The sequence below is a fragment of the Notamacropus eugenii genome, chromosome 4 (assembly GCF_028372415.1).
Source record: "Notamacropus eugenii isolate mMacEug1 chromosome 4, mMacEug1.pri_v2, whole genome shotgun sequence".
In the NCBI taxonomy this organism is placed as follows: domain Eukaryota; kingdom Metazoa; phylum Chordata; class Mammalia; order Diprotodontia; family Macropodidae; genus Notamacropus; species Notamacropus eugenii.
The window spans coordinates 358457011-358484567 of NC_092875.1; the positions used below are offsets into that span (position 1 = coordinate 358457011).

At 34.8% G+C, this 27557-nt stretch overlaps 1 protein-coding gene across 3 annotated transcripts in view; it reads right to left on the reverse strand.

Moving 5' to 3' along the window:
• Nucleotides 1–27557, reverse strand: part of SEMA5A (semaphorin 5A) — a 660701-nt gene that overhangs the window by 406569 nt on the left and 226575 nt on the right. For all 3 annotated transcript variants that reach the window (XM_072605411.1, XM_072605412.1, XM_072605414.1), the window contains exon 4: nucleotides 881–980. In XM_072605411.1, the coding sequence (XP_072461512.1) occupies nucleotides 881–980 (100 nt within the window). The remainder of the gene's footprint in view (nucleotides 1–880; nucleotides 981–27557) is intronic.

Sequence of the window (27557 nt, forward strand, 5' to 3'; positions counted from 1 at the left end):
CTCTAGATCCCTATAACGCTCACATTTTATTAGGCCTGGAATATATTTCCTCCAAATCTCTGCCTGATGCAAACCTTCTTTTCCTTGAAGACCCAGCTCAGATGCAACCATTTCCACACTGATGAACCTCTTTGCTGCTCCATCCCTCTCCTCACCCTCTACAACCTGAATCTGAGTTTTTTCCTCTTCAGATTTCTCACATCACTTCATCTGAATCTCTTCTTTACAATTATCATACTCTGTTTCTCATTATACAACTTTGCTTATACTTTTATTCATATTATTTGTCTGTAACTGCTGTATGAGCAGATGCCATATTATTTACCATCCTTGTAGCCCCAATGCCTAGCACAATTACTTTTTACATAGCAAATACTTCATGGGTTTGAACGGAGCTGAGGGACTAAATACTAGGGGAAAAACTCAAAGCCTTTCTCATGGTAGGCCCATAGTAGAATCTTTGATACATGAAGAAAAGGACTTGAGTTGATGTCCTTAAATATTTTCATCTCTGAGAGATGAAATCTATCCCTCTAATTTTACTGATAAAAAAACTAAAGCAAAAACAAGCAAACAACCGTGAAGTCACTTGTCCAAGGCCAGATTATTCTAAATGTCGCTAGCATCTGCATTGTACTTTAAGGGTTAAAAATTATTTTGTATACATTATCTCACTTGTGCAGCATAACTGGAAATAGAGTCAAGTTTTGGTGTGCTAATCACAAACTAAATTTTCTAGGCTGGTTTCCATTGCTAAAATGAATAATGAATAATTAATAGCTAGTCAGTAGTTTCTAACCATGTTTCAAATGCTCATGCTTAACCAAATAAAAGCAAAATTGAGTCCCCCCAAAACTGGGTGACAAAGAAAATTTCTCACCTGGCTCCTACAACAAGTTCTTTCTGTCCTGGGTCAAATGTTAGCTGAGAGAAATCCACAGCATTCTTCGCTCTGAACTCATGTAACCAGGGGGCAATTTCTAAAGGAAAGGGGAAAAAGAACAAAAATCATCATTGTAAGTGCTGTAGATCAGGTAGCAAATATTACATGTCATATATGATTTAAAGGTGCCTTGATGTAATCATTTAGGGGCCAAAAGAAGTCTTCACCCTCCGCACTGTGGACCTGTAAAACAAAAGGGGCAGCCACACAATACGTAGCAGACTGAAGCATCTATGCTTCATTCTGATTTACAAGCCAGATGCATGTTTTTCTTTAGGCCCTGGACTGTGCAGAAAATAACCCAATACACACATGATTCATTGGAAGACGACTGAATGGGAACAAAAACATTTCCTGTGCAACTCAAATAGAAATAGCTGAAGATTTAGAAAATCACAATGAGACTCCTCAGGAAGAAATTATAAAGCAAATGAGCAACGTTTGCCTTTTTTTTTTTCCTAAGTGAACATTTCATTTCCTTGCCCACTGGGTTTCTCTTGGTAACTAGTTTAAATGATCTAGAATAGGGACATGTTGACTCATATCTGCATGGAAAAGCAACAGTTAATTTTACCCATATTTTGCATTCTTTCTAAAGGAAGTCAGATAATAACCTCTCCCTACAGGGACAGGTTCCTCAGGCACTCATATATTACTACATAAAGCCACTATTTAATATCCTAAACTCTAGAATCACTCTATCATGAAAATCTAGCTTCCAATGATACCATCTTGTTATAGTAGAGAGTTTCATTAACTCATTCCAGATATCAAGGAACTTGTCAGTAAGTAAGCTGCTTGATACTCACAAGTTATTGTGTTATTATTTAGTTGTTAAGTTAACTTGATTTGTTTCTATTTCATATTGAATCTTTTTTTATTTCACACTGGCTAAATAAACTTGCAGCAGTTATAATAACGGCATCCTTTAGAGAGAAAGATATGATACAAGAAAAATTCAATTACTACAAGCACCACTTCCTAAAAGTGGGTTGCATATAAAAGGAATATTTTCACATCCTAGTAGATGCCTCAGAAAAGGGTATCTGTTAAAATGAATTCACTACAAGGAACAATCTGGCACAACCAATCATTTCTAGGAATAAATCGGGCAAAAATTAGTAATCCCTTGCTATATTCCAATAAGTTGCAAACACAAAAATAAGACAGTCCACACTTTCTAGTAGCTTGTGTCCAAACCAAATACATTTAGGTAAGTGGTGAACAGAGAACAAAGCTTTGATGTAAGATATTGAAGAGGAATAAGGCAATCTATGGAAAAAGTCTTTCCATAAGTAATGACGGTGTTGGCCCGATTAAATTTCTCTCCCTGAGGCAATTTGGGTTAAGTGATTTGCCCAGGACCACTAAGACTGGATTTGAACTCGGGTATTCCTCACTCTAGGGCTGGTGGTCCATCAATTGAATTTCTTAGAGCAACAGGTGGAAGGGATAATACTGAAAAATCCATTGGGTTGCAGGGCAAAGAGCATCTAAGGTGACAATGAAGACACATGATCCCAAAGAGCTTAGAGTTGTGTATCTTAGTAACTCTTTGTCCTTGTCTCTGTAGATCTAGATTAGAAGAGAAAGCAGCAGTGGCAAATGGCCCCAGGAAGGAAAAGGAAGAAGGTCTTAGTCCTCGGAAAGATCACTTTCTTTAATAAGTACTAACATGTGCAAATACTAACATTTTAAAATTAATAGGAGAGCTAATCAAACTGTAGGTTTATTTGTATCTTACAATATATACAAAGCACTTTTGACTTTTTCAAATCATTTTCCCATCTATTATTTTATTTCATCACTAAATAAGCATTTACAAAAGGAGTACTAGGCATAAGGCTGTAAGCACTGTGATACTGTAGTCTGATGCTTCTGTTTTTGTCATTGTTTTAAACCAGACCTGTGATCTCATTGGTATAGTGGGATCCCAGGGTGGAATTTCCTCTAGGAATGACCTTCTCCACAACTTGTCATCTTATAGAAAAGCCTTGAGCTTCTGAGAGTTTAAGTAACATACCTGAGCTTATGCAAGTAGTATGTGTCTAAGGCAGACTTGAACCCAATCATTCCTAAATCTAAGTAGAGCTCTACCCATGACACCAAGTTGCCACTAGTCATGTCTTCTGAGAAATAAAAAGAATTGGGTGAGGAAAATAAAGTTTAAGAAATTATTCAGTTACTCTGTATGTATACACTGACCACATTAGTCAACATATTTAGGCATGGGAAGGACATTACCAGCTACCAAAACAAAATGAGACTGGACAGAATCTTGAATATTTTTAAGGCAGCTGGCATTTTCCATACAGCAAAAAGTCAAAGATAAGCCTAAAGGTCTCAGAAAGAGTATCTACATTGTCTGTGGTCCTGTAAAGCAATTGTACCTGAATTTAATTTTTCTCTCTTTCTTCCTTGGTGTGCTGACCAGTAGGAAGAAAATCAGGCAAGTTCTTTCCCTTATTCAGATACCTTCTGTGCTGTGACATCAAGGTACTCAGGGTCAAGTCTCATTAAAAACTGAACCTGTGATGATATTATTCTCAGAATAGGATAGAAGCTCTGAAATAGAGGAGAGTACAATCTACAAACCTAAAAAAAATCACCTGTAGACTATCCTTGACAAGTGACAATTCAAGTTCCACTTGGCATTTTCAGATGTAGGAGGAGACAAAGATGAGAAGCAAAGAAAGGAATCTACAATATTTTCCAGTATTTTCAACATAAATTCCAACTAATCCACTGAATAGAGAGAAGCATCATTGCATAGTATATAGAAGTGGATAAAGGACCAAATATGGAATCAAAAAGGCCAGGACTCAGGTAAAGTCTGTGACACCTGCTCCCTACTTGACCATGTTCAGGTAGCTAAATCACTCAGTGCCTCCAACAAATTCTCTAAAACTATATTTTATAAATCAGTTGCTTATATACATGAAGTAGAGGGAATTTCCAAAACAAGAACTCTCCAATTCTTATGAAATTAGAGGTCTACCATCTCCTGCCCATCCCAGGGAGAGATTGTAATATGAATAGTTTTACAGCGGAAGGAAAAATAACCTCTGGATTTGCATTCAGGGATTCCAGGCTTAAATCATGGTTCTGTCATTTTATGACCTTGCATGAGTCACTTCCCTTCACTGGGATTCTACTTCTTCATTTTTAAAATGAAAGGGTTGAACTGGATAACCTCTAAAATCCCTTCTGACTCTCAAACATGACATGTGATTTCATCAGGTTGGGGAACTCACAATATGGAAACCTTTTCTACTAATACTGCTCAATATTTGGTCTCAGAGAGTTATCCAAGGGACAGATGTGAAATAACTTGTTTATTATCATAATGTGACAAAGAGAATTTAAATGCAGGTCTTCCTCACTCCAAACCATCCAGCCATCCCCTATACTATGCACACTGCTATTAGTATATCTCAGTGTAAAGGGGGAAAAGGGGGGAAAACCTGGTTACTAATTACATATAGAGGAATAATGACAAGGATGAATCAAAAATTTCTAGCCTGGGTAACTTGAAAAATTATAACGATGGCTGAAATATGAAATTCAAAGAGCAAAACTCTTTGAATTGATAGAATAGAGAAGGGAGAATAATATACATATATGTGTGTATATATATATGTATGCATATACATATATATTTAGTTTTAGTCATAATGTGTATGTGCATGTGTGTGTGTGTGTGTGTGTGTGTGTGTGTGTGTAGTGACAGGGAAACATTTAGTTACAGATGTCCAGCATATGCCTAAACATATATTCATTGCCAATGATAGAATTTTAAAGCTAGAAGGTATCTCAAAGATTAATCGAACGTGCTCATTATAAATGTGGAAAATCAGAACAGTATTTCTTTTGCCTAAGGTCAAGCAACTGATTAGTGGTAAAGCCATTTGGTAATTATTTATATTATGGCAAATATTTATTTATTTTTACCTAAACCATACAACCTCTACTGTACAGGAGAAGGATTAGGTTTTAAGATGTAATAAAGGGGAAGTCAAGAAAAAAGATAGTCAAAAAAGATTATGTGAGGATCATAATGAGATCAAATGCAACAGACAGGTCAAAGAAATGAAGATGAAAATGTCATCAGATTGGGTGATAAGGAGGTCAGTCGTGACACTTAAGATGTTACTGGTAATCTTCAAGAGAGTTGTTTCCATGAAGGGATGAGTTCATCATCAATAGTTCATCACTGCATGCTGAATACTAAGCATAGTTCACAGGTTTTAAATGTTAAGTCATGAATGTATACTGGGGAGTACTTTGTTATCTGGTATTTAATATAGTCTTTTTAAATGGTTCTATTAAACCTAGGAATATGAATAAAAGTGTTAGCTCACTATATACTCTGAGATGTAAAACAAATACAAATGTCTTAATTAAATTTATCCTGTGAATTTGACCTTAATTGAAGGTTATGTCTTTAAATACGTATTATTGTAGAATCCTATCACAACTGCACTTCATATTTACAGATCAACATTTCAAATCATATCCTTTCTCTACCACTTACTACCCATAGGATCACAGACTTAAAGCTGATAGGGAACTTAGAGATTATGGCGCTCAACACATTCATTCTATAGAGGAGGAGGAACCTGAGGTGAAAAAAGGGTGGGTGGCTTTCTCACTGTTACGTAGCAATTCAATAGATAAGGCAGGATTTAAACTTAGATCTTCCTGATTTCAAGTACAGTGAGCAATTCGAATTTGGATCTTCTTTAACTCTGATTGTCACTTTTCTTGATTGGTATATTGGGGTTAATACATATACCACCTACTTGAGAAGATTTACATATTAAGCACTGTGCAAAGGATAAAGTGTCAGTTGCAAGTAAACTAGCAGCAGCAGCTGCTGAACTAATAGTAGATCTTATTTAATATTCTAAGCCTAGAATGGAGGTGCTAATTCTACTTACTGACACCACAATATTTCAGTATCACTGTAACCAATAAACACATTTCAAAAAAATTTATAACAGAATGAATCAATTATTACTTTTAATTTTCTCCATGTATTTTCAAAATTCTGCCAAAGTGACCATGTATCCAATTTGAAGGAAGATTTGTTTTAATCCTTTCTACCCCACTTCCTGGAACCTCTAGTTAAAATTCTAGATTTGGATTAAGACAACAGTCAGAGAAATCCTTGAAAAAAGATTTAATCTCTTTTAGAAGTCTTTTGAAGAAAAAAAAAGAAATCATACACAAAACAAGCAGGATATTGACTTAGCCACCAAACTAGTTTCCAGAGTATAACACGTTTCTGTAAGGAATTTATTTAGCTTTCATTCTAACAATATTAACCCAATTATTTCAAAATAAAAATTATTCCTTTCATACTCTTTCAGTCCTAGTCAGCTGGAAATCCTTTTGTTCATCACCTATTGATCTCCAATGCTTTGCCAATCATAACTAGTTTAACCCTCTTCCACTCTCTTTAAATTAGAATTCAATTCCTTGTCACTATCAGAAGATGACCTCTAATTTTGAGGGGGGAAGAGTGAATGAGTAAAAGTTCCTCATCTACCATTACTTGTCATTCAAAAATATTTCATATCTGTACCCATTTTCCCATCTAGCCTGAGAGGCTGAGATATGCTTTCTTCTCTTCCAAAGAAAAGTGACTACCTAAGCTTTTTAATCTAAGTAAATTCACTGAATATTTATTGAATGCTTACCAGAAAACAGACATTAAACAGGAGATGCTATGACACAAAATGAGGCAAGTGCTTGATCTTATGTAGTTTATGATCTACTGTGAGTGAGAAAATATGTACACAATTAAGTATACTAGAGAAAAGGGAGAGGGTGCAACAAAGTTTGTAAGAAAATCTGAGGAGGGAAAGATAATTTTTAGCTATGGAAATCAAGGAAGGTTTCATGGCAAGGGACACCTGATCTCAACCTTGAAGGAAACAAAGAATTTCATCAGGTAAAGATAATCAGATTGTGGATTTCTCCTGGCAAAATGGTGGACATCACTCTACCATGAAGATAACTGCTATTTGCTGATTTTCAATAACATCCCTTGAGGAGAAGTAAAGAAAACAAAATAGAAAAATTTTATTAAGAATTTGGCAAGACCTTCAGAATCAAGTCAACATGCATTTTGATGCTTGGTGACTTCTATTCAACTGTGGGCATTATGGAAGGACAACAAAAACCAGGTCACAAAATATAATCCAGAATGAGGAAATGAAAATTTTAGATATCTCAAAAGTCTAAGTAATGTACATCATGATTACATTTTCTAAGAAGAGTCAGAAGACTAGAAAGAGGACAAGCTCCAAATGACACAACAAAAAAATCAAATTTACCATATCACAACAGATATGAAAATATTATTTGCTGACATAGTTCTCATTTCAGATTTACCTCAGTCTATTGATTTATTGACTGCTAATGACAAAGGTCAAAGTAAATAGCAAATTATAAGGAAGGATAACATGAAAAGAAGATCCAACCCACAATTACAGCATCTCCAATCTATTCAGTTTAAATAAACTGTTCCTTAAAATGGCAAAAGACAAACATAGATATGTAAGCTCTTTGTCAACTTCTTAAAGGAAATTAGCAGATGTAAAATATCCATCAGAATAAGAACTCCAAAAAAAGCCTCAGCCAATAAAGGTTTAATCACCCCGCCAAGTGGAGAAACACAGCAGCCAAGGGTAACAATTATTTAAAATACATCCTCATTTGAAAAACATTACAGAGAAGATGGCAGTAAACTACCAACAATATTTCCTCAGAAAACATGGAAAAGCAGTTTAAAAGAAAAGCAATCCAGTAGAGAATTTGCTATATGATCCAACTAAGCCACATCATCATGAAAGGATCTGTGGATAAGAAACAGAAAAATGAAACTTATCTAAAGCATTTCCATACTCAACTAAGACCAACATATTTGGACTTCACTATATCAGCACATGTTGTGACGAAGTTCCAATGCTGTTTAGATAAATGAAGTTGGTTGGACCACAGAGAAGCAGGAAATTACATCATTTTAAAAACACTCAAGGACCAATGATTAAAATATATTAATAAAGGGGAAATGTCAAAAGAATGCAAAAAAAATTCATAGTGAATGTTTCCACCAAGAACACAAAACAGAAAAGGAAATAGAGCTATTCACCCATATATAACTATCGGCTGATCCCTATAAAAATCTTACTGAGAGTACTCTGGGCACAAAGAGAGTACAGACTTGCTAAAATCTTGAAATGAGATTTTTTTTTTGTAATTGACTACATTAAAGTAAAACTGATCGAGAATTGGGAGAAAAAAACATAAGATACAAGTGTATCTATTATTTAATATTTTTCTAAAGCAATTGACAAAGTACAATAAAATCTCACAAGACTTTCTTTAAGAAAGAGATATAGCTAAGTAGATAAATTTCTTAAAGGGTCTTCGGAGAAATTTGGTGTCTATAAACTGAAAGGGAAAACAAGAAGATGAATGGCAACCTCAGGTGTTTGACAGTGGCATGGATACATACGCATTTGTGTGTGTGTATACATACACATATAAATTCAAAGTCATTAAAGATAGGCACCAACCATGGGGGGTTGCAGGGTGGGGATAAGAGAGACTGAGGGAGGGAGATATAAATGGCACTTAACCTGAATCCTGAAGGGATCCCAAGTGGTCAAGATGAGGAAGGAGAGCATTCCTTCCAGGCTAAGGGGAAGTCTCAATAAAGGCACAGAGGAAGGAAATGGAATGGGGAATGAAAGGCTTTAAAAATGGGATTTTGTATTTTATGCTAAAGGCAGGGAGTTACAGAAGCATTTTAAGCAGAGGAGCAACCTGTGTCTTAGGTGTTATATGGAGAATGACTTGGACTAAGGAAGGATCTGAGTTAAGATGAACAATTATGAAATTCTTGTAATAGTTTACGTGATAGATGACATGAGTCTAAACTTTATTATGAAGGATGTGTTTTTTCAAACATTTATCTTTTGTATGTAGTTATTCTGCTTAATATTTTTATTTTCTTTCCTTGATGTTTTTCTATGTCATACCTGGTACAAGAGAGTCTACAAACATGTTTATAAATTAATAATAATCATAACGAAATTTATCCTACAAAATTTCTACCACAAGTACCACTTAGCATAATTACTTATTTGGTTTTTTATTTAAATGTTATGATTTTACTGAGTTAAATGGAGAAACCAGTATGATTAATTATATTTACAATAAATTCTTCAATGATTTTGGTGAGGTAAAGTCTCTGACCCTCAATTTTCTCATCTATAAAATGAACAGGGTAGACTAAATGTTGTCTGTTGGTCTCTTTAGCTCTAACTCTATGGTACTCAGAAATTTTTATTATTTTTATTTGAACCATCCATCTACACTGGACATCTCTCCAACTATTTCATCGGCTGAAATAATATTTTAAAGCATTTAACACAGTGCCTAGTATGTTAAAGGCGCTTAATAAATTCTTATTCCCTTCTTTATTCCTTTTTTAACATTTTACTATTGTTACTTTTATATCAGGCATTATTAGTATTAATATTAGTATTAATTCCTCAAATTTCAAGTTTTTGTTGTAATTCCTGGTCTAAATTGGTCACATTTTCTTGCTTTGTTCTTGCTGTTAGTAATAAGAATGAAGAGTTGTTCTTTTTTTTCCTGATCTCATGTTCTACAATCCTTTTTCTCACTTTTTGTTTTGGTAGAGACAACAGAAGTTTGTAGGCATTCTATCACGCCATCTGAAAATTACATATTTATATTTGCTCTTTTATTTTTCACGTTAATTCCATTAGATCTATTTCAATAAGCTTTCTATTAAGTATATTCTTTGTTCAAGATTTTCTTCTAAAGGCAGTCATAATATCTGCTGTTTCCCCACCCCACCCCACCCCGGCACCTTCCCCATTCTAATACTATATCAAATGAAAGACCAAGCTTCTGAAGATTAACATAGAGTCTATCAATGGGCTCATACTCAAAGCCTTTTCAGTTTGGAAGGATGAGATAATACATGCATTCTGACACCCCTTTGTGACAATGAGACATCAGGACAGGATATTAGTAGTAGATGCTCTAGACTACAAGGACAATATATGAATAATACTTAGTAAACATGAGCCATAATTGTTAGCTATTATTAAATATATCCTTTGATACATATTGCATTAAAAGATTTAACATCATTCAATTAACAAAGGAACACAATTTGTTTTGATTTTGGAAATAATTGCTTTTATGATCTTTTTTGTAGATAATATCGATTTTTATCTTAAAAGCGATTTGGCAAGGTTAAATCAGAATTTTGTTTGAGATGTTATCACTAGTAAACAAAGCTACTAAGGAACAGCACCAATACCTATCCCCTAAAAGAATCCAAAACTCACTTTTCTGGGAGGTGTCAGGTTAGATGACCAGATTTCATTCATGTGGGAACTCCCTTCAGCAAACATCCATAACTTATAATCTTACTTGTTTCTTGAGATACTCAGAGATTAAATTATTTCAATATAGTCACACAGTCAGTATACATCAGAGGCAGGATAGTGCTTTATCCACTATGCCACACTGTCTCACTCCAGAGTACATGTAAAAGAAAATCATTTAAATACCTGACAAATAAATGGAGCTAAAAAATGTTGCTTCAAGAGTACACTACAACTTTTTTGAAATAAAAATTCATTCCAAAAATCTATCAAAATATTAGATCAGAATTAATGTCCACCCACAGGCAGAAACTTGTAGCATTTTCATTGTCCAGAGAATTTGACTTGTCTAGAACTGCTGAGCGAGGCAATGTTTCCATCGTAGACAAAGTTTGGCTATCTATAAGCGTAGCTTCGTTACTCACCATTTCAAATGTAAGTATATTAAACAGAAAGCAGGATGACAGCAGGCCTACCAAAAATGCATAGGAGATTTGGATACTGTACTAGAAACCAATCTCATGTGACAAGAAAAAAGGCAAAGGCTATTGGAAGTCTATATAAGGCCATGCATCAATATGGGAATGTTCAAAGAAGATTTAAAATGAAGGCCTAAAGTTTATATCATCTTTCTCATGACACTCTGTGTTACACTACTCTGTATATGTCAGCATACAGATCATAAATAAAAGTAATGACAATCACATGGGTATCTATAAAATGACCATACTGCAGTAAACCTAAAACTCAGATACGCTTACAATTCAGCGTTTGTAAAATTTAATGTGGGCAAACCAATCAAGAATTCCTCAATGCTGTTTTTTATTGTTTTTGTGATTGTTTTTGTAAACAGATGAAGTATTTCCCATAAACCCCCTTCATTCCAACACACTTATTGCCCATTAAGCTTTGTAACTCCCCAAATCCGCAGAAACAGAATAGTAGGATAAATCATTTGACACACCAAAATAGAATCCCAAACTCTATTGCAATGTCAAGTTTAAAAGGCTTCAGGTTTCTAGGACGCTTTAAATTTCAGTGACAATTTATTGGGACCACAGCACTCTCCAATAGAATCAGATTCATCCTTATGAACCAAATACAAATTTAGACCTGGGCAAACAAAAAAGAAATGGGGATAGAAGACTCTGCTTCCCTAGAATGAAAAGAACAGATGAAAAACTAAAAGTAGATGAAGGAAGTGATATAATAAAGGTTAAATGGTTGGCCACTTCCAATCAATATAAACAGCTTGAGTCTGACATGGAGTCAGCAATAGAACATGTTGGAAAGGAAAAAACAGTGGTCAAAGCAGCAGGTGGGAAAGATGATTTTAGTAGCAATATTTTGGATTGCCTGCAAGGGTAGAGAGTAGAACGTCATCCATGAAATGTTATAGTTTCAGAGTGGGGATTTTTTATGTTTTGAAAAAGCTACTCCTAACTTAAAGGTATCTATTTCTCTATTTGCAAAGTACCCTTTATGGTTTTTATTTTAGTAGCAGTACATTAAATAAAATATTCCATAAATGCTATATGGCCCCAAAACATTTTTAAGAAAGCAAAAGACTGTTTTTTGTAAGAGCAATAAAAGAAAAAATGATATTCACGAGTCTCTCAGTTTTCTTCATTGTCTTTTGACTGCTCTCATTTTTCTTCCTAAGATTTTCTATTTTTTTATTCTTTTTTTGTTGGGTTTTTTTTTTTTTTGCACAGTTCATATCACATAACACAATTCCAACTTTTGGTTAGATGATATTTCTTTTAAAGCATTTACAATATAGACCACAAATGGATTTTTTTTAACATTAACCAACTGAGACACACATAATAACTATGTATGCTAACTTCATAGCCCCTTGACCTAATTGTCTCCACACTATTATTAAGAATTAAAGGACCCTAACTTATTGTTGTTGGTCTAAAGTCCTAAGCCTAATAGCTTAATTTTAGACTTGACCTCGGATGTTCCCCTACCAACAATCTATAATTTAATAGCTCTGGTATTAAGCTTACAAATCTTTTGACAATACAAAATTGCCATTAAGAGTAGGGACGTTGCAGGGAAACAATATCTCCCCAACTTCATGTCAGTTCCAGGCAGGATAGATTGTCAACTTGCATTCAGTGAGGCTTAGAATCTGCCAGGTATCAGTGGAGAAATTGAGTCAGGAGAATCCTACCTCAGCCCAGGCAGAATAGCCACTCTCCCACCCTTCCCATGAGGTAACCTTTTGCAGTTCATACTAGCATCTCACAGGTTTACTGGCATCATGGGTTGAAGGCTCAGACCACTTTTCTTGTTATCCATACCTGGAGTTAGACTCAGAAGAAGAGTCACTTAATAGTCCCATAGAATCTTAAAATAGCAGGTTCTAATAACCAGGTTTCAGATATCACTATAATTTCACATTGGCTAAGGAACATCTTTTGAGGCAAGTCTTAAGTGGCTTACATGGCTCTCTATACATGTTCTAGTTCCTGATTAAATAACAATCATAAAATCAAATTTACCATTAAAACCTTAACTTTTCCATCAATGCCAAATTTTACCCAAAGTTACCTACCTCTAGGAGACTTAGACTAAAATTCTTTTCCCCAAACTAAAGATGTCTCTGATTTAGTCTCAGTAATTAATTCAGTCAACTGTTTTAATACTGATTGCTTCTACATCACTTTGTAACATGTCCAATTTTTCTCCCCTTCTCCCACCCCCTAATACCTTGCATTCTGATTATTCTCTCCCTCAATGAGCTCTCCCTTCTATCACACCCCACCCTTCCCTTATTCCCATCTTCTCTCTTTTCTTGTAGGGAAAGATAAATTTCTATATACCATTACCTGTGTTTCTTATTTCCCAGTTACATGAAATAATAATTCTCAACACTCATTTCTAATTTGAATTCCACCTTCTTCCCCTCCACCCCTCCCTCCCCATCCCCACTGAGAAGGCAAGCAATTCAATACAGGAGATATATATATATATATATACACACACACATATATATGCCATTTTGCAAAAGACTTCCATAATAATATATAATGTATATAATAATATATATATAATACATATAATATATTATTATATATTATATAATATAATAATAATAATATTCCATAATAATCATGTTGTGTAATACTAATTATATTGCCCTCTATCCTGCTCTATCCTCCCTTATTTTTTATTCCCTGATTTGACCTTGTCCCTTCCCAAAAGTATTTATTTCTAGTTACTCCCTTCTCTCATTTGTCCTACGTTCTATCATTCCCCTCACCCTACTTATCACCTCCTCCTCTACTTTCCTGTAGTATAAGATAGCTTTTCATACCAAATTTAGTGAGCATGTTATTCCCTCCTTAAGCCATATGTGGAGAGAGTAGCTTCATTTTTCCCCTATCCTCTTCTCCCTTTTCTCCTCCATTGAATAAGATTTTTCTTTATCTCTTTTATGAATTATAGCCTGCCCCATTCCATTTCTCCCTTTCTCCTCCCGGTATTTTCCTCTCTCACCCCTTAATTTTTATTCTATTTTTTTTTTTTGTGGATATCATCTCTTCTGATTCAACACAGCCTGTACTCTCTGTCTATATGTGTGTGCGTGTGTGTGTGTGTGTGAGTGTGTGTGCATACAATCCCTCCACCTACCAAAATACTGAGAAAAGTCTCAAGAGTTGTAAATATTTTCTTTCCATATAGGAATGTAAACAGTTCAGCTTTAGAAACTTTTTATGATTTCTCTTTCCTGTTTACCTTTCCAAGCTTCTCTTGATTCTTGTGTTTGAAAGTCAAATTTTCTATGCAATTCTGTTCTTTTCAACATGAATGCTTGAAAGTCCTCTATATCATTGAATGACCATTTATTCCCTTGAAGTATTATACTCAGTTTTTCTGGGTAGGTGATTCTTAGTTTTAATTCCAGTTCCTTTGGCTTCTGGAATATCCTATTCCAAGCCCTTCCATCCCTTAATGTTGAAGCTGCCAGATCCTGTACTATCCTGATTGTATTTCCACAATACTCAAACTGTTTCTTTCTAGCTACTTGCAGTATTTTCTCCTGGACTTTGGAACTCTGAAATTTGGCCACAATATTCCTAGGAGTTTCTCTTTTTGGGTCTCTTTCAGCAGGTGATCAGTGGATTTTTTCAATATTTATTTTGCCCCCTAGTTCTAGAATATCAGGCAAGCTTTCCTTGATAATTTCATGAAAGATGATGTCTAGGCTCTTTTTTGATCATGGCTTTCAGGTAGTCCCATAATTTTTAAATTGTCTCTCCTGGATCTATTTTCTAGGTCAGTTGTTTTTCCAATGAGATGTTTCACATTATCTTCTATTTTTTCAAGCTTTTGATTTTGTTTTTTAGCTGCTTGGTTTATCTCACAGTCATTCATTTCCCTGAATTCAATTCTCTCTTTCAGAGAACTATTTTGTTCAGTAAGCTTTTGAACCTTCTCCTCCATTTCGCTAATTCTGCTTTTTAATGCCACCTTCTCCTCATTGTCTTTTTGGACCTCTTTTTCCAATTGAGTTAGCCTCTTTTCAAAGGTGTTATTTTCCTCAGAATTTTTTTGGCTCTCCTTTAGCAAGCTGCTAACTTGCTTTTCAAGCTCTTCTATTGCCTAAGGCCAATTTAAGTTCACTTTGGAGGCCCTGGAGGCAGGGGTCTTAACTTCTTCTGACAGTAAACCTTGTTCTTCCTCATCTGAATGGATGGAAGGAGACATCTGTTCACTAAGAAAGTAAACTTCTATGGTCTTATTTTTTTTCCCTTTTGGGGGCATTTCTCCAGCTACTTACTTGACTTTTCAATCCTTTGTCAAGAGATTATACTTAGCTGCTTGGTTCCCCTGGGCTTTGGGTGGGGGTGGGGCCATCACTCAGGGCTGAACTTTAGATCAGCCGCTCCCTACCACCAGAGGCTTTAAGCTGAGCTGCCTGAACAATTGATCCAGGTTGTTTCCCCAGCCTCTGTAGCTGCCTACGGTCTGCTGCTGAGGCCTCTGCCATTGCCTGGGGCTATTGCTGCAGGAACCTCGTTCCCTCTTGCCCAGCTGAGAAAGCCCTCCCCCACTGACCTTTGGAGCTTTCTTTGTTGCTTGTGGGTTGAGATATTTGGGACCTTTCTGCTAGAAACTCTGCCTGGAGGTCTGTTCTGGTCCTGTTCCTCCCAGTGCCACATAGCCAGGGCTGTGCTCTGCTCTGCTCAGCGTCCATGAGATAGACCTTTCCGAATGTCAGCCTTCTGGGTTACCTTTGGCTGGAAACCTCTTTCACTCTGCTGTTCTGTAGCTTCTGCTGCTCTAGACTTTGTTGAGAGTCATTTTTACAGGTATTTTGTGGGCTGTGAAGCGCTAGAGTATATGCATCTTTCTACTCCCTTTTTATTCTTTTTTGCTAGGTTTCTTACTCCAAGGATTACCTCAAAACAAAAGCATAAGTTCAGTCATGACAATAGTTCAATGACTTTCAAATCAAGCTTTATAAAAGGAATAGGAAGCCCTACTGCTTTGATTAACTGCTTCTACTCTGAAATTTACAGATGATTTTTCAATGAGAAATACACATTAATTTCATTTATTATGTTTGTGTATATGTATGTATTATGTACTGTATATGAGAAAGTCCAAAAGCTGTCTTATTTGGAAAAAAAAAACAGTATTTGATAAATAAATTTCTGGAAATGTGTTACTTCTCCTTTCTAATCATGCTCTTTATTCAATATGAGGCTCATCTTGCAATGACCAGGAGAGGAATTTGTGAAGAAAGCACCATGAAAATAAGGGTAGTTTTCATGCCAATAATTCTTAAGGTTGACGAAAGGGAGAAATCCTATGAAACCAACAATATCCTACAAATCAAATCAGCATATTTTCATGAGCAATAGTTTCCATGTAAATGTGGGAATAGGTGAACAGTATGAGAAATATGTCGGAAAATATGAACCAGGAATAAGGGATGAGAGGGATTGTAGACATAAAAAACATAAAAGCCTAATGTTTGTATATCATATATGATTCCCCACAAAGTCCTAATGCAATGCCTCATTATGGAATACAGATGATATAGATATCTTCAAGGTTATATCATGATCCACCATGGTGGAGAGGTTTCACACATATGTCCTACAACAAACTGAGATCAGCTTGTTTTGAATACTCAGAGGTTCATCATCAGTATTCTGACTATTTTTGATGAATTCTTTGTCCATGAAACAGAAAAATACAAAATGACACTCAGCCCTATGCAACCACATTCTGTTTCTATAATTAGTACTGTGTTCTAGGTTTGAGGGGACAATTTTGAAAGTTGGAGAGTTGATTACTCTCTCCTAATAATTTCTCAACATTTAGGGTCAGAAGCTCTCTAAAAGATTGATCATGTATATAGGTATCAATGTTAAAAATTGAAAAAGAAGCCCAACATTTCACTTAGTAGATTTTATTAAAATATTTAACATAGTCAAATAAATCCCAAGATAATGGAAAACAGTGCTAGAAGGTGCCTAAGGCTAATGCCTTATACTTTGGCTATGAATGTCTCATCTCCCATGTCTATGGAGAGCAAGCCAAAAAAAAAAAAAAAGCAGAGCTTTCAAGAACAAGAATATTCCATATGTTGTATTATGAAGCTGAGTTTCCTTAATATAAAAAAAAAAAAATCACTGCAAATTATGTCATTCATTAAGATCCTAGTTCATAGTGAACCCGCAAGATTTAGGAGTGATAACTAACTAGGAAAAAGGTAGCTGGGCTTACTGGCAGCCTTTGGTCTTTCAGACCAAATGCAGACTCAGTATTGACACATATTCAAAACCCTTAGTGGCCTCAAATATAGGTGGAATTTTATCTAGTGGGGAGAGCTATAATGGACAATTTATCATAATTATAGGATGACATACTTTCAATGATCTTGGAAGGTAGCAGATGAGTCAGTCTTTCCAGTTTCAGTATTAAAAATTATTCTTAGAAAAACTTTGTTAGACCCTGCTATGTTCCAAGAGGAAAGTAAGATTCAAATGCCTATTCAGCTTTTTGCAAAATAGAATAAAATCTAATGAAATTTTAGGATGCAAACTCTTTTGTGAAATTCCAAGACACAATATTTTTTGTCAATTTACTCACAACATCTAAGCAAAAAGCATTGTAATAAACTACTACCTAATGCAAATGTTTCTTCTGCCTGTAAAAGTAGTCTCCCAAAATGAAGACTGTGTGTGCTTTTTCAGTAAATGATAAATTAATCTTCTCACGCAGGAGATTGATACACTACTAACCTTACTTCTAAACGTATGCTAGTAGAACCTCAAATCTTGAAGTGAAGATAAGTACCTCTTAGCATGAGATGGGTCATAGTAGTTGCAAGGTGCCATTTAAAAAAGAAAAAGTCCAAGGGATGTTGGTCAAGGGATAGAGTATGCTAAGAATTCCACATTTTTTAGAATATCTATAAACTTTAATTTTTCAAACAGTATTCTAAATGTGAGCTGCTTGGCTAATAACCAGAGTGGATATAGTGCCAAGGGAAAGAAGGAAAGAGAATTGGATTTTGGTAATGTAATACCTACAGGGTTAGACAAATCATTTCACCTCTGAGAGTCTTAGTGCCTTCATCTATAAAATGGGGAATTTATGCTATTTCAATAGAAGCATGGATACCAAGTTTTCCTTGCAGTTGTAAATAGAGGAGTGATAGTATTCATTTTAACATGCAAAAGTAACAAGAAACTTCATTTCATGGGCATCAATTCATCTTGCATTGTAGTGCTCATGATAAGCAGTAAAAAAAAAAAAGCACATTTGACAAAAATGATGCTTATGCACAAGAGTGAAGAGATGGAGAAATTCAACAAAGAAAGTGCTAACATCATCCAAGTTCAATTAATAGATGCTTTGATATTTAGGGAGTTAAATAAAAAGGCAGAAATAGAGAAGGATTTTTGAAAATGTAAAGGAAAATAAGAATCAAGAATAGGGAAATAAGAATGGGATCCCTCCTGTTTCCATTGACTGTTCAGAATGGGCTCAGCACAGCAGGTTGGCTCTGTACCCACCAGCCACAGAAGGTCTCAGACAGGATCTTATGTTTGCATACTGTATTAACAGATGGCTACATTACATACAACTGCCACTAACAGTAGATTTGCCCAATTCATTCAGCATTTGTTGACTTTGATTTGAACTTTGTTTTCATTGAAAAGTTGAATTCATTTATGTATGAATAGTACTCAAAAAAACTTATCATTTTGGTCACTGATTCCTCTATACCATCCCCAAGGTCTTTAGCAAAGTTATACCCCACAGTTTAGAATACTTTAGAGCAATGATATTATCATTACTTCTGTGCAAAATTATTTTTATTCTTGCTTTCTTCTTCCCCATACTAGGATCACCTTAGGGACTCAGAATCCATAAATCAAGGTTAAAGGAGTTTTCTGGACTGCTGGACTAACCTGAAGCAGTTTCTACAGTACCATATGTAAAGTTATATTACAAAGAAAATTGTGAATGAGTGGACTTAATGCTCCCTAAAGTAGTTTATATCTTCAAAGGTCAAGTTAACCTATTTCATAAAACTATCTATAGCAATTATTCCTGGTAACTAAAGGGTAAAGACCAAGTTGATCAATGACAGCTTTTTATTGTTGGTGAACTTGCACAAAAAAAGCAATTTCTATTTATTCATCAAGAAATATTTTTTTTAATTTAAAAAATTATGCAAATCCAAATGCAAATAAGGTGAGACCCTTAGGCTTTTGGATTAGAGCCAGTGTTTTTTTTTTTCTCCATTCTGTGAAGACTGTGTCCTGTTTGACTGTGTTTAGAACCAATTAAAGTCAAAATTAGTGTGGCATGTCACTAAGAAGCAATTTTTTCTAGGTCCAAAATAAATGTGTTTGTTTTTGTCATGAACTTTAGAAAATGAGCATAATCTTGAACTACATTTGTAATTACAATTGTCTGTGTGCCTAACCCCCTCCACAAACCATCTGAAAATTCAACTTCTTTTAGTTACAAGAATCAAAAGTGACCTTGCTATGACAAAAATTTTCAAATGAATAATGATTATTTAGCAGGCAACCTACAACATAGGGATTAGAGGGGAGAAGGGAGGGCATCAAGCTCATGGACTGTAGAGCCACGTATATTTATTAGGTGCTCATTATATGTAAAGCACTATGCATGGTGCTCAGGAGGCAAAGAGTATTGACTTTGGAGTAACAAGGCCTGGGTTCCAATGTTGTCTAAGCTATTTACTGCCTATGCAATATTCGGTAAGTCATTTAACCTCTCTAAAGCTCAATCTCATCACGTAACATGAGTGGGCTGGACTAGATAATATATGATGGCCCTTTCAGTTAGAAATACATGACCCAGCAATCTAGGTTGTTAACAACAAAAAGCTAGATCAGAACTACTTTTCCGTGGCAGTAATTCTCCCCACAACCTAAGAAAGAGACATGACTTTAAGCATAAGAGTTCATTCATTCAATCAAGTAATATTTATTGGGTGCCTACTACATGCAGATACTTGTGTGCTAAAATAACCGAATCTTAGTGCAGGAAGGAACCCTGTGTCCTAAAACTTCTACATAACCTAATCCAACTCACTCTCTACAACATCCTAGCCCTGAGGAAGACAGGGATTAACTATCTCAAGAATAGGTCAATGAATGGCTAAACATAAAATGGTTGTTCAGATGATTACAGACAGAAAAGGGCTCACAGAAGAAGCAAAAAGTCCTCATTGTACTTGCTATTACACAGCATTGACGAGAGTCAATTCATAACATTGTCAGATATGAATATCAACTATCCTTTTAAAGAGCCTCCTACAAAGAACATTTTTAGAAGTACATGTTCCAAAGCTATTCTTACTCGAAGTTAACAGTAAGAGTTAGTTGGGAACATAGTCTTTGTGAAAGAACAAAGCCACACAAATAATCTACAACTAGTCTAATTTGTTCATTTACAGACTGTCTCATGCACCACTTATGCTAGTGTCTTCCCTCGGAGATTATCTCCAAGTTATAATTTATATGTTATCACTGTTGTTTAGTTGTTTTCAGTCATGTCCAACTCTTCCTGACCCCATTTGGGGTCTTCTTGGCAGAGATTCTGGAGTGATTTAATATTTCTTTCTCCAGCTCTTTTTACAGATGAGGAAACTGAGGCAAATGGGGTTAAGTGACTTGTCCAAGGTTACATGGCTAGTAAGTGTCTGAGACCAGACTTGAACTCTGGAAGAGGAGTCTTCCTGACTCCAGGCAAGTACTCTGCAGTATGGTGCCACTTAGTGTCCTTACTTATACTTTATGTATCTTGTTTGTATATAGTTGTTCACAAGATGTTTCTCTATTAGATTGCTTCCCTCCTTAGAGCAGTAAGTATTTTAATAAATGCTTTTTGTTTTATTGCTGTTAACTTCTGAAGAAGGAAGAGAACAAGGAGGATGAGGAGGAAGAAAAAGAAAGGTAGGGTATGGGAAGGAGGGGGGTGGGAGGGTGGAAGGAAGTGGGGAAGGAAGGAAGAAAGGAAGGAAGGAAGGAAGGAAGGAAGGAAGGAAGGAAGGAAGGAAGGAAGGAAGGAAGGAAGGAAGGAAGGAAGGAAGGAAGGAAGGAAGGAAGGGAGGGAGGGAAGGAAGGATAAAGAGGGAAGGAAGGAAAGATAAAGGAAGGAAAGAAGGAAGGACAGAATTCCTTCTATGTCTTAAGCCCAGTGAAAAATGATATTAACATATGTTCCTAGGTTTGTTTGTTTGTTACCAAAGAGTTCAAATTCTAAAACAAGCTATTTTTTCAACTTAAGGAAAAACAACAATAAGAAAATATGGATGAGAAGTTTATAGGGTTCCCTCATACTCTGAAGATAAACCCTTAGGTCTTCTAAGCTTCATAAACCATGAATACATGTAGAGAACATTCCTAATTTGGCTGTTCATGTTCAAATATGTTTCAAATGTTGAATACCTATAATACATTGGTGATGCAATAGTAAGACTTACAGGAAAATGAATGATAATATTGATTGGTTTAATGAAATACAATTTCTCTAGAAAGTTTACAGATTAACATTAAAGTGTGAATAATATATCAAGTTTAAGTAGAAACAAAAATTTACCTATTTAAATCATTCAAGAATAAGCAAGTGAACTGTCTTATTTTAATATATTATAAAAACTCACTCTACACCCTTAACACATATTTTCCCTGACAAGTGTGGTAACTGGTATTAAGAAATTAGAAATGGAATAGGAAAAATAAAACCCTTGAAGTATTGAAATGCTAAAGTTTGCTTCTAGTTGATACATTTGTCAGTCATAAGACTTGTCAAACACAAAACTAATTTGATTAAGTAAGGCAGTGGATCAAAGGAGGCAACAATTCTAGGGTCAAAGCTGTTAGTAGTGGCAGAATGAAACAAAAGATTAAGGATTACAGATTTTCAATTATGTTGGTAGAAATGCTAAGGAACTATTAAAAAAAAAAAGCTCTTACCTTCTTTGGAGTCCCTTCATTAACACTGAACAAGCCAATCAGGCCACAATATAATGTCTAGCTATATGGCAATTGTAATAATTTAAAGGAATGTTATTTATTCTGAGGTGACCAATTGTTTCTTTGACAAAAAAAGCCCCTGTGGGGTTTCAGTTTCTCTATTTTTATAAGATGTTATTTTAATTAATGCTTCATATATTTTTCTCCTGAAATATAAGTATTATGCTAAATACAAAGACTCATTGTCATTTTAAGTAAGTAGAGAACATTGCTTTTAGAAGGTACTATAGCGCTATTGAAGATTATAGGAAAAAATCATTTGAAATACATATTGCCTTCTATTCATGAACATTTCTGGAGATCAAAATAATAGACATTTTCTTAGAAACTAGGTACCTGAATTCAATCCAACTCCAAAACAGCACCTTGTCAAAATCATTGCAGTTCTTAAGTAAATCTGTTCAAAAGAAAGTTATTGCTTCTAATCTGTCTTCTTTGGAAATAGAGAACTATTGGTGAGCACCATACATTTTTTCTTACAGTTGCTAGATCATTACGACATTAGCATATTGTGCAGTCTACTTAGTAGTGTTCTAGTAAATGTTTAACAGCTGACGCTTTTAATTTTAATCTGCAATTTTAATATTTTCTTCATCACTTTAGCAAAACTACACAATGAACAAAACAATAAACCAAGCCCTGGTGTGTAGCTTTTGTCAATTTCTTAGTAAGACTCATACTGAAAATTTAACTATCAGCCCCACTGAACTAATGCTAGCACATGACTGGATATGTCAACCTTGTCCTCTACTGAGAATAACAAAAGGAACAAAATCAGATATTTTGCTGATATGTAAATTATACGTGTACTTTATCCTTATATTCAACATCATTCATTTAATTTTGATGACAAAATGATACACCTGCCATGACTTACTCTTCTCAAAGGTATACTAATTACCAGTCAATATTATCTAATTGTCTCAACGAATTGAATATGAACTACCTTAAGACAACATAATAAATAGGTTACACTGGATATACTTTTTCCCAAAAAATATCCATCACTATTTGGAGTTATATCCATTTTCACCTCTAAAATACTTATGAGATATCTGTGTCCCTAAACTTACATGACTATATAGATATTTATCTACAAATATACACAAATATACACACATATATGAGTCTGTCAATAGCTAGACAGATAGACGGATAGATGGATGGATGGATTGATAACAATCTTTCGGAGGTAGTGCAACAAATCTTCATACATTTATTCTTTTAAAAACTATCTTAGTGTTCACTTCTCAAAAAGAAAAAAACTGAAAGGAGGATAGTGTCTCACTTTTCTTTCTAGAGGTTAGGGCTGGAAGGGAGAGGGGAGAGAATCAGAGATACTTTCAACCCCTGAGATAGAGAACAGAGGTGAGAACCTTGAAAGGAACTAGAGAAATTACAATTAAAACCTACATCAGAGAATACCCTGAAGGAACATAAGATATAGAACAGGAAAAGACTGGAAAGATAATAGGTGGTTTTGCCCCAAATTAACAGAAATGTCAACACTGTTTGACAAAGCAGTACTAAACAAGCATGAAGCTACCTTCAATTGTGAAAACCACAATAAATAAAAAAAATAATAAAGTACATTAGAAAGTACCTGGAAGTCATTCAAATTTGAAACATTGGCTTTGATGAGTTTTAAAGGCTAAGACAGAAAGCTCACTTGGATTGAGTTTCCTGCTCACCTAAGATAAAGCCAAGGATGTTAATAGCTTTGAATATCCCTAAAGTTTCCCTTAATTGGCATGATCTGCAGGTTTATCAATGGACTAGTTCATTCATATTTTCAGATTGTCCACCTTCTTAGATCTAATAGACATATGGCAACAATTACATATTCAGCAATTAACAAATGTAAATATTATTTCATATTGAATGAATCATTACAATGTTAAATATTCTTATTGCTTTGTTAGCAATAGATGCTTATGAGATAAAATGTAAATTCTTCTGACATTCAAGGAAATACCAATCTAATCCTACCTTATCTATACATTCTTAACTTGCCACAAAACATATCATATCATGTCCCCTTCATCTTTAATCCAGTGTTTAACACTTCCTTTCATCCTCTCCCAATCCCTTCCACATCTTCCAAGGTATATCTCAAGCTTTTAGCTATCAGTGCAGTTTTCCTTAATTCCTCTGGACAACTCAGACTTCTCCCAGACACATGACTAAGTTCAAGTAGTCCATTATGTCGCACTATTTTCTAATTGTTTCTCACATGTGTCTTCTTTGCCAAAATAGCTGTAAGCTCCTTGAACAAAGGTTATATACTCCTTTTGTAAAGTGTACAGTGGCTAGTACTCTGATATTCACAATGTGCTCAGTAGATATTATTGCCACAACCCTTTCCTAGAAGGGTGCATTTATCTGATATCTCAATGATAACAAGAAAAATAATAGAGATAATACTCTGATCAAAGATAAACTTTCTATATAAAAGGCTACACAAAGTTCATGGAGGAAGAGGGAAACTAATAACTTCTACTCTCTTGAAAGAAAAACAAAATATTTTGACATTTCTAAAAATATAAACAAAGTACTTTTATTTAGGGCGCCACAAATGCCACTAGTCTTATCACCTTCTTTGTTTAATAAGCATTCCAGTTTTAAGAGCAACTAAATTCTGATATCAGAGGCTTCAGAACTCTTTATTTCTTGTAAGTAATTTTTTTTTTCATTGCCTGGTGCTTCCTGTGTTCAACTACACTGTATTTTCAAAATAATCCCTTTTCTGATGTTACGTGACAATTGGCTAGTTGTCAGAAGGTACGCTGAAATAAAGAATATGCTTTTCTGTTTCCCCTCTCTTTTTATTCTTTATTTGACACACAGCAGTTCACCTAGGAAATAAAAGCACATCCAGTCATAGTTTTAAAATGCTTCTCATTCAGACACTCTAAGGACGTGCATGTAAAATGTTGAAAATGATAGTACTTTGAGTTTTTAGAGAGTTTATGAACTCACTATGGTAATATCATCTTTAAAAATGAGTTTTCAAGTTTGTCTCAAAAATTTTATTTAATGTCTTCATTCTTTTCATAAATTAGTTTAAATATCCCACTTGTCTACATAACTACAGTTCAATGAATTGTCTCCTTTGACTCTCCCAAAACTGTTCGGAGAAGTTGCTGAACACTCTAGAAGCCTAAAAATCTCCAAAATATGCAAACTGTATCTAGTGTCATCATGTTGCATTCTAACATCTCCTCTCCCCTGTCTCCTAAAAAGGTAAACATGCTCAGAATAGCTTGTTTTCTCCAGAAATGCCCCCAGGGATGCTGCGCAAGTACTTGGTACTCCATGGGCTCCTGTGGTATTAGACCATTGATTTCAATAGAGTTATTAACTTATTCTGTATGTGCTGTGGACCCCATTGGCAGTCTGATAAAATCTATAAATACCTTTTCAAAATAATATTTTTAAATGCATATAAAATGCATATAATGAAATGTACAGTATTATCCAGGAAACTAATTATATTGAAATATATTTGTCAAGGTAAAAAAAAAAATTCATGGACCTCAGGTCAAGAACTTCTGCCCTCAAAATCCATTTACTGAATTATATATTTGTTCTAATTTACTTACGGCTTTGCAGCGTGACCTATTAGTCCTGCATATTTGTATAAATCTGAGCAGTGTGTTTGTGTGCACTTGTATTTGAGAGTAGAAGCAACAAAGGAGAATTCATTTGTCTGTCTGAACCCTCAGGGTACAGAATGTAACAGATGAGACTATTTACTTGGGAACTTTTAAGATAGGGATAAAGGATATGGAGTTGTTGGATGGATTTTTAAACTGTTTGGGTTCCAAACTAGCCAAAAAAGTACTTTGCATACATCTACAACAAAGTGTTAAAGAAAAGAACTCCCACTTAGTTCAAAGACACTTCTGTTTAATCAAACAAAAACAATTTTTATAGCCTCAGGAATACATTTGGAGTTTGGAAGGTAATGGTTGTAGGATGATATTAAACATTAAAACCAGGATGTTTTCAATCCCCCCACCCCACCCCTTACCCCCACACACTCCCAACTTTGTTTTTAACTTGTTTTCAAAGAAATACACTGGATAGAGCAGATCCTGAGATAAAGCAGAGATTCCTATGCCCAAGAAAAGTCTTATGATGGCCAAGATTACAAGTAGCCTATCACATAAAAGACTCATTTTACACTTTGTAGGACTATTTTATTGGAAATACTCTTTTTGATCTGCTTTTTGTCTCTTCCTAGTTAGCTTTTAACATTTCTGATACTATTAAACAAGTACCTGATGTGCTCCAAACAGTATCCTGAAGAAATTAAATAAATCACATACTAAGGAAATAAAGCAAGACATGGAATATGTCAGGAAAAAAAAAATCCCTTTCTAGTATGACAGCTTTTCTTCTCTAGCCTATTTTCTACCTAAAGGTCACGTATTCTGGTCAAACCTCCATCTCATCAATTATCACTGTGAGCAAGCCATTAAAAACCTCATTTCGTTTTATCATTAACCCTCCTTATAACTGACTTTTCATAATTGTAATTCTCCTTCTGAAATACTAGGCCTGTTAAAACTTAATGCTTTAAAATGGCTTTAGATCTCCTAAAAGTCATATACTGTGTCCATGAAATGTACTGCAGTCTTTCTTCAGAAATACTTAAGTTGGTAAAAAAAAAAAAAAAAAAAACAACCTCATGTTCTATTTTCAAACGTAGGAAAAAGAAAAGTCAAGGTAATTACACTTGGCTAGTTATATGAGGGCTGTATTGTCCAACTAGGAAATATATAATCAGCAGCGTTTCTGTCAACCATATCATGCTGAGGTGAAGGTCACGCTTTTTATTTTGTTTGTATTTTTATTCATATTCTTCCTAAAATATAAAAACTACTACTATATGAAAGGTGATTTGGCAAAGAAGAACTTTAGGGTTTCTTCACAAATTCTAAGAACAAAAAGGAGAAGGGAAATATCTTGTCAATACCATGTGAGAAAGTGTTTTGCCCACGGGAGTGCTGAAGAACTCTTAACAAAACAACTTTAAGATCTTGCTTAATTAATTAATTAAAAAGACATTATAAACAACCAGAGGCAGTTGGCCCATATTCTACCCTGTCCTGCTCCCTAAATAAAGTTCACAATTCAAAGGAGACTGGAAGGAAATTCTTCTTTAACTCTAACCTGATAGTATTAAAAGGAGATCCTCCTGGAAAGAGAGAAATTTCTGTCCATGAACTCATTTCCAGGGGATTTAGGGATTGTCTGCCATATCCAGAAGTCATAATGGAGCTGAAATCATTTGTGACAAGCTCAAATTGAATACTCCCTCAGTTTGAGGATAAATGACATATACACAGATAAGACTTTGTGTGAAGTCTCTCTTCTAAACTGTAAGTTTAACTTAGGCAAAGACTGTGCCGTATCTAATTTTTTTTAAAGCTTCTCTAGATCTGAACAGTATTCTGCATACCACAGTCATTTAATAAATGTTTGTTCAATCAACTGAATTTAAGATCTAAACGGAAGGGAAAAGACTTTATTGAAAGAGTGAATTAATCACCAAGCCAGATCTTAAATCTTTCTATAATTTTCAAAGGGTGACTATAGCAACTTACAGATATTGCCAAA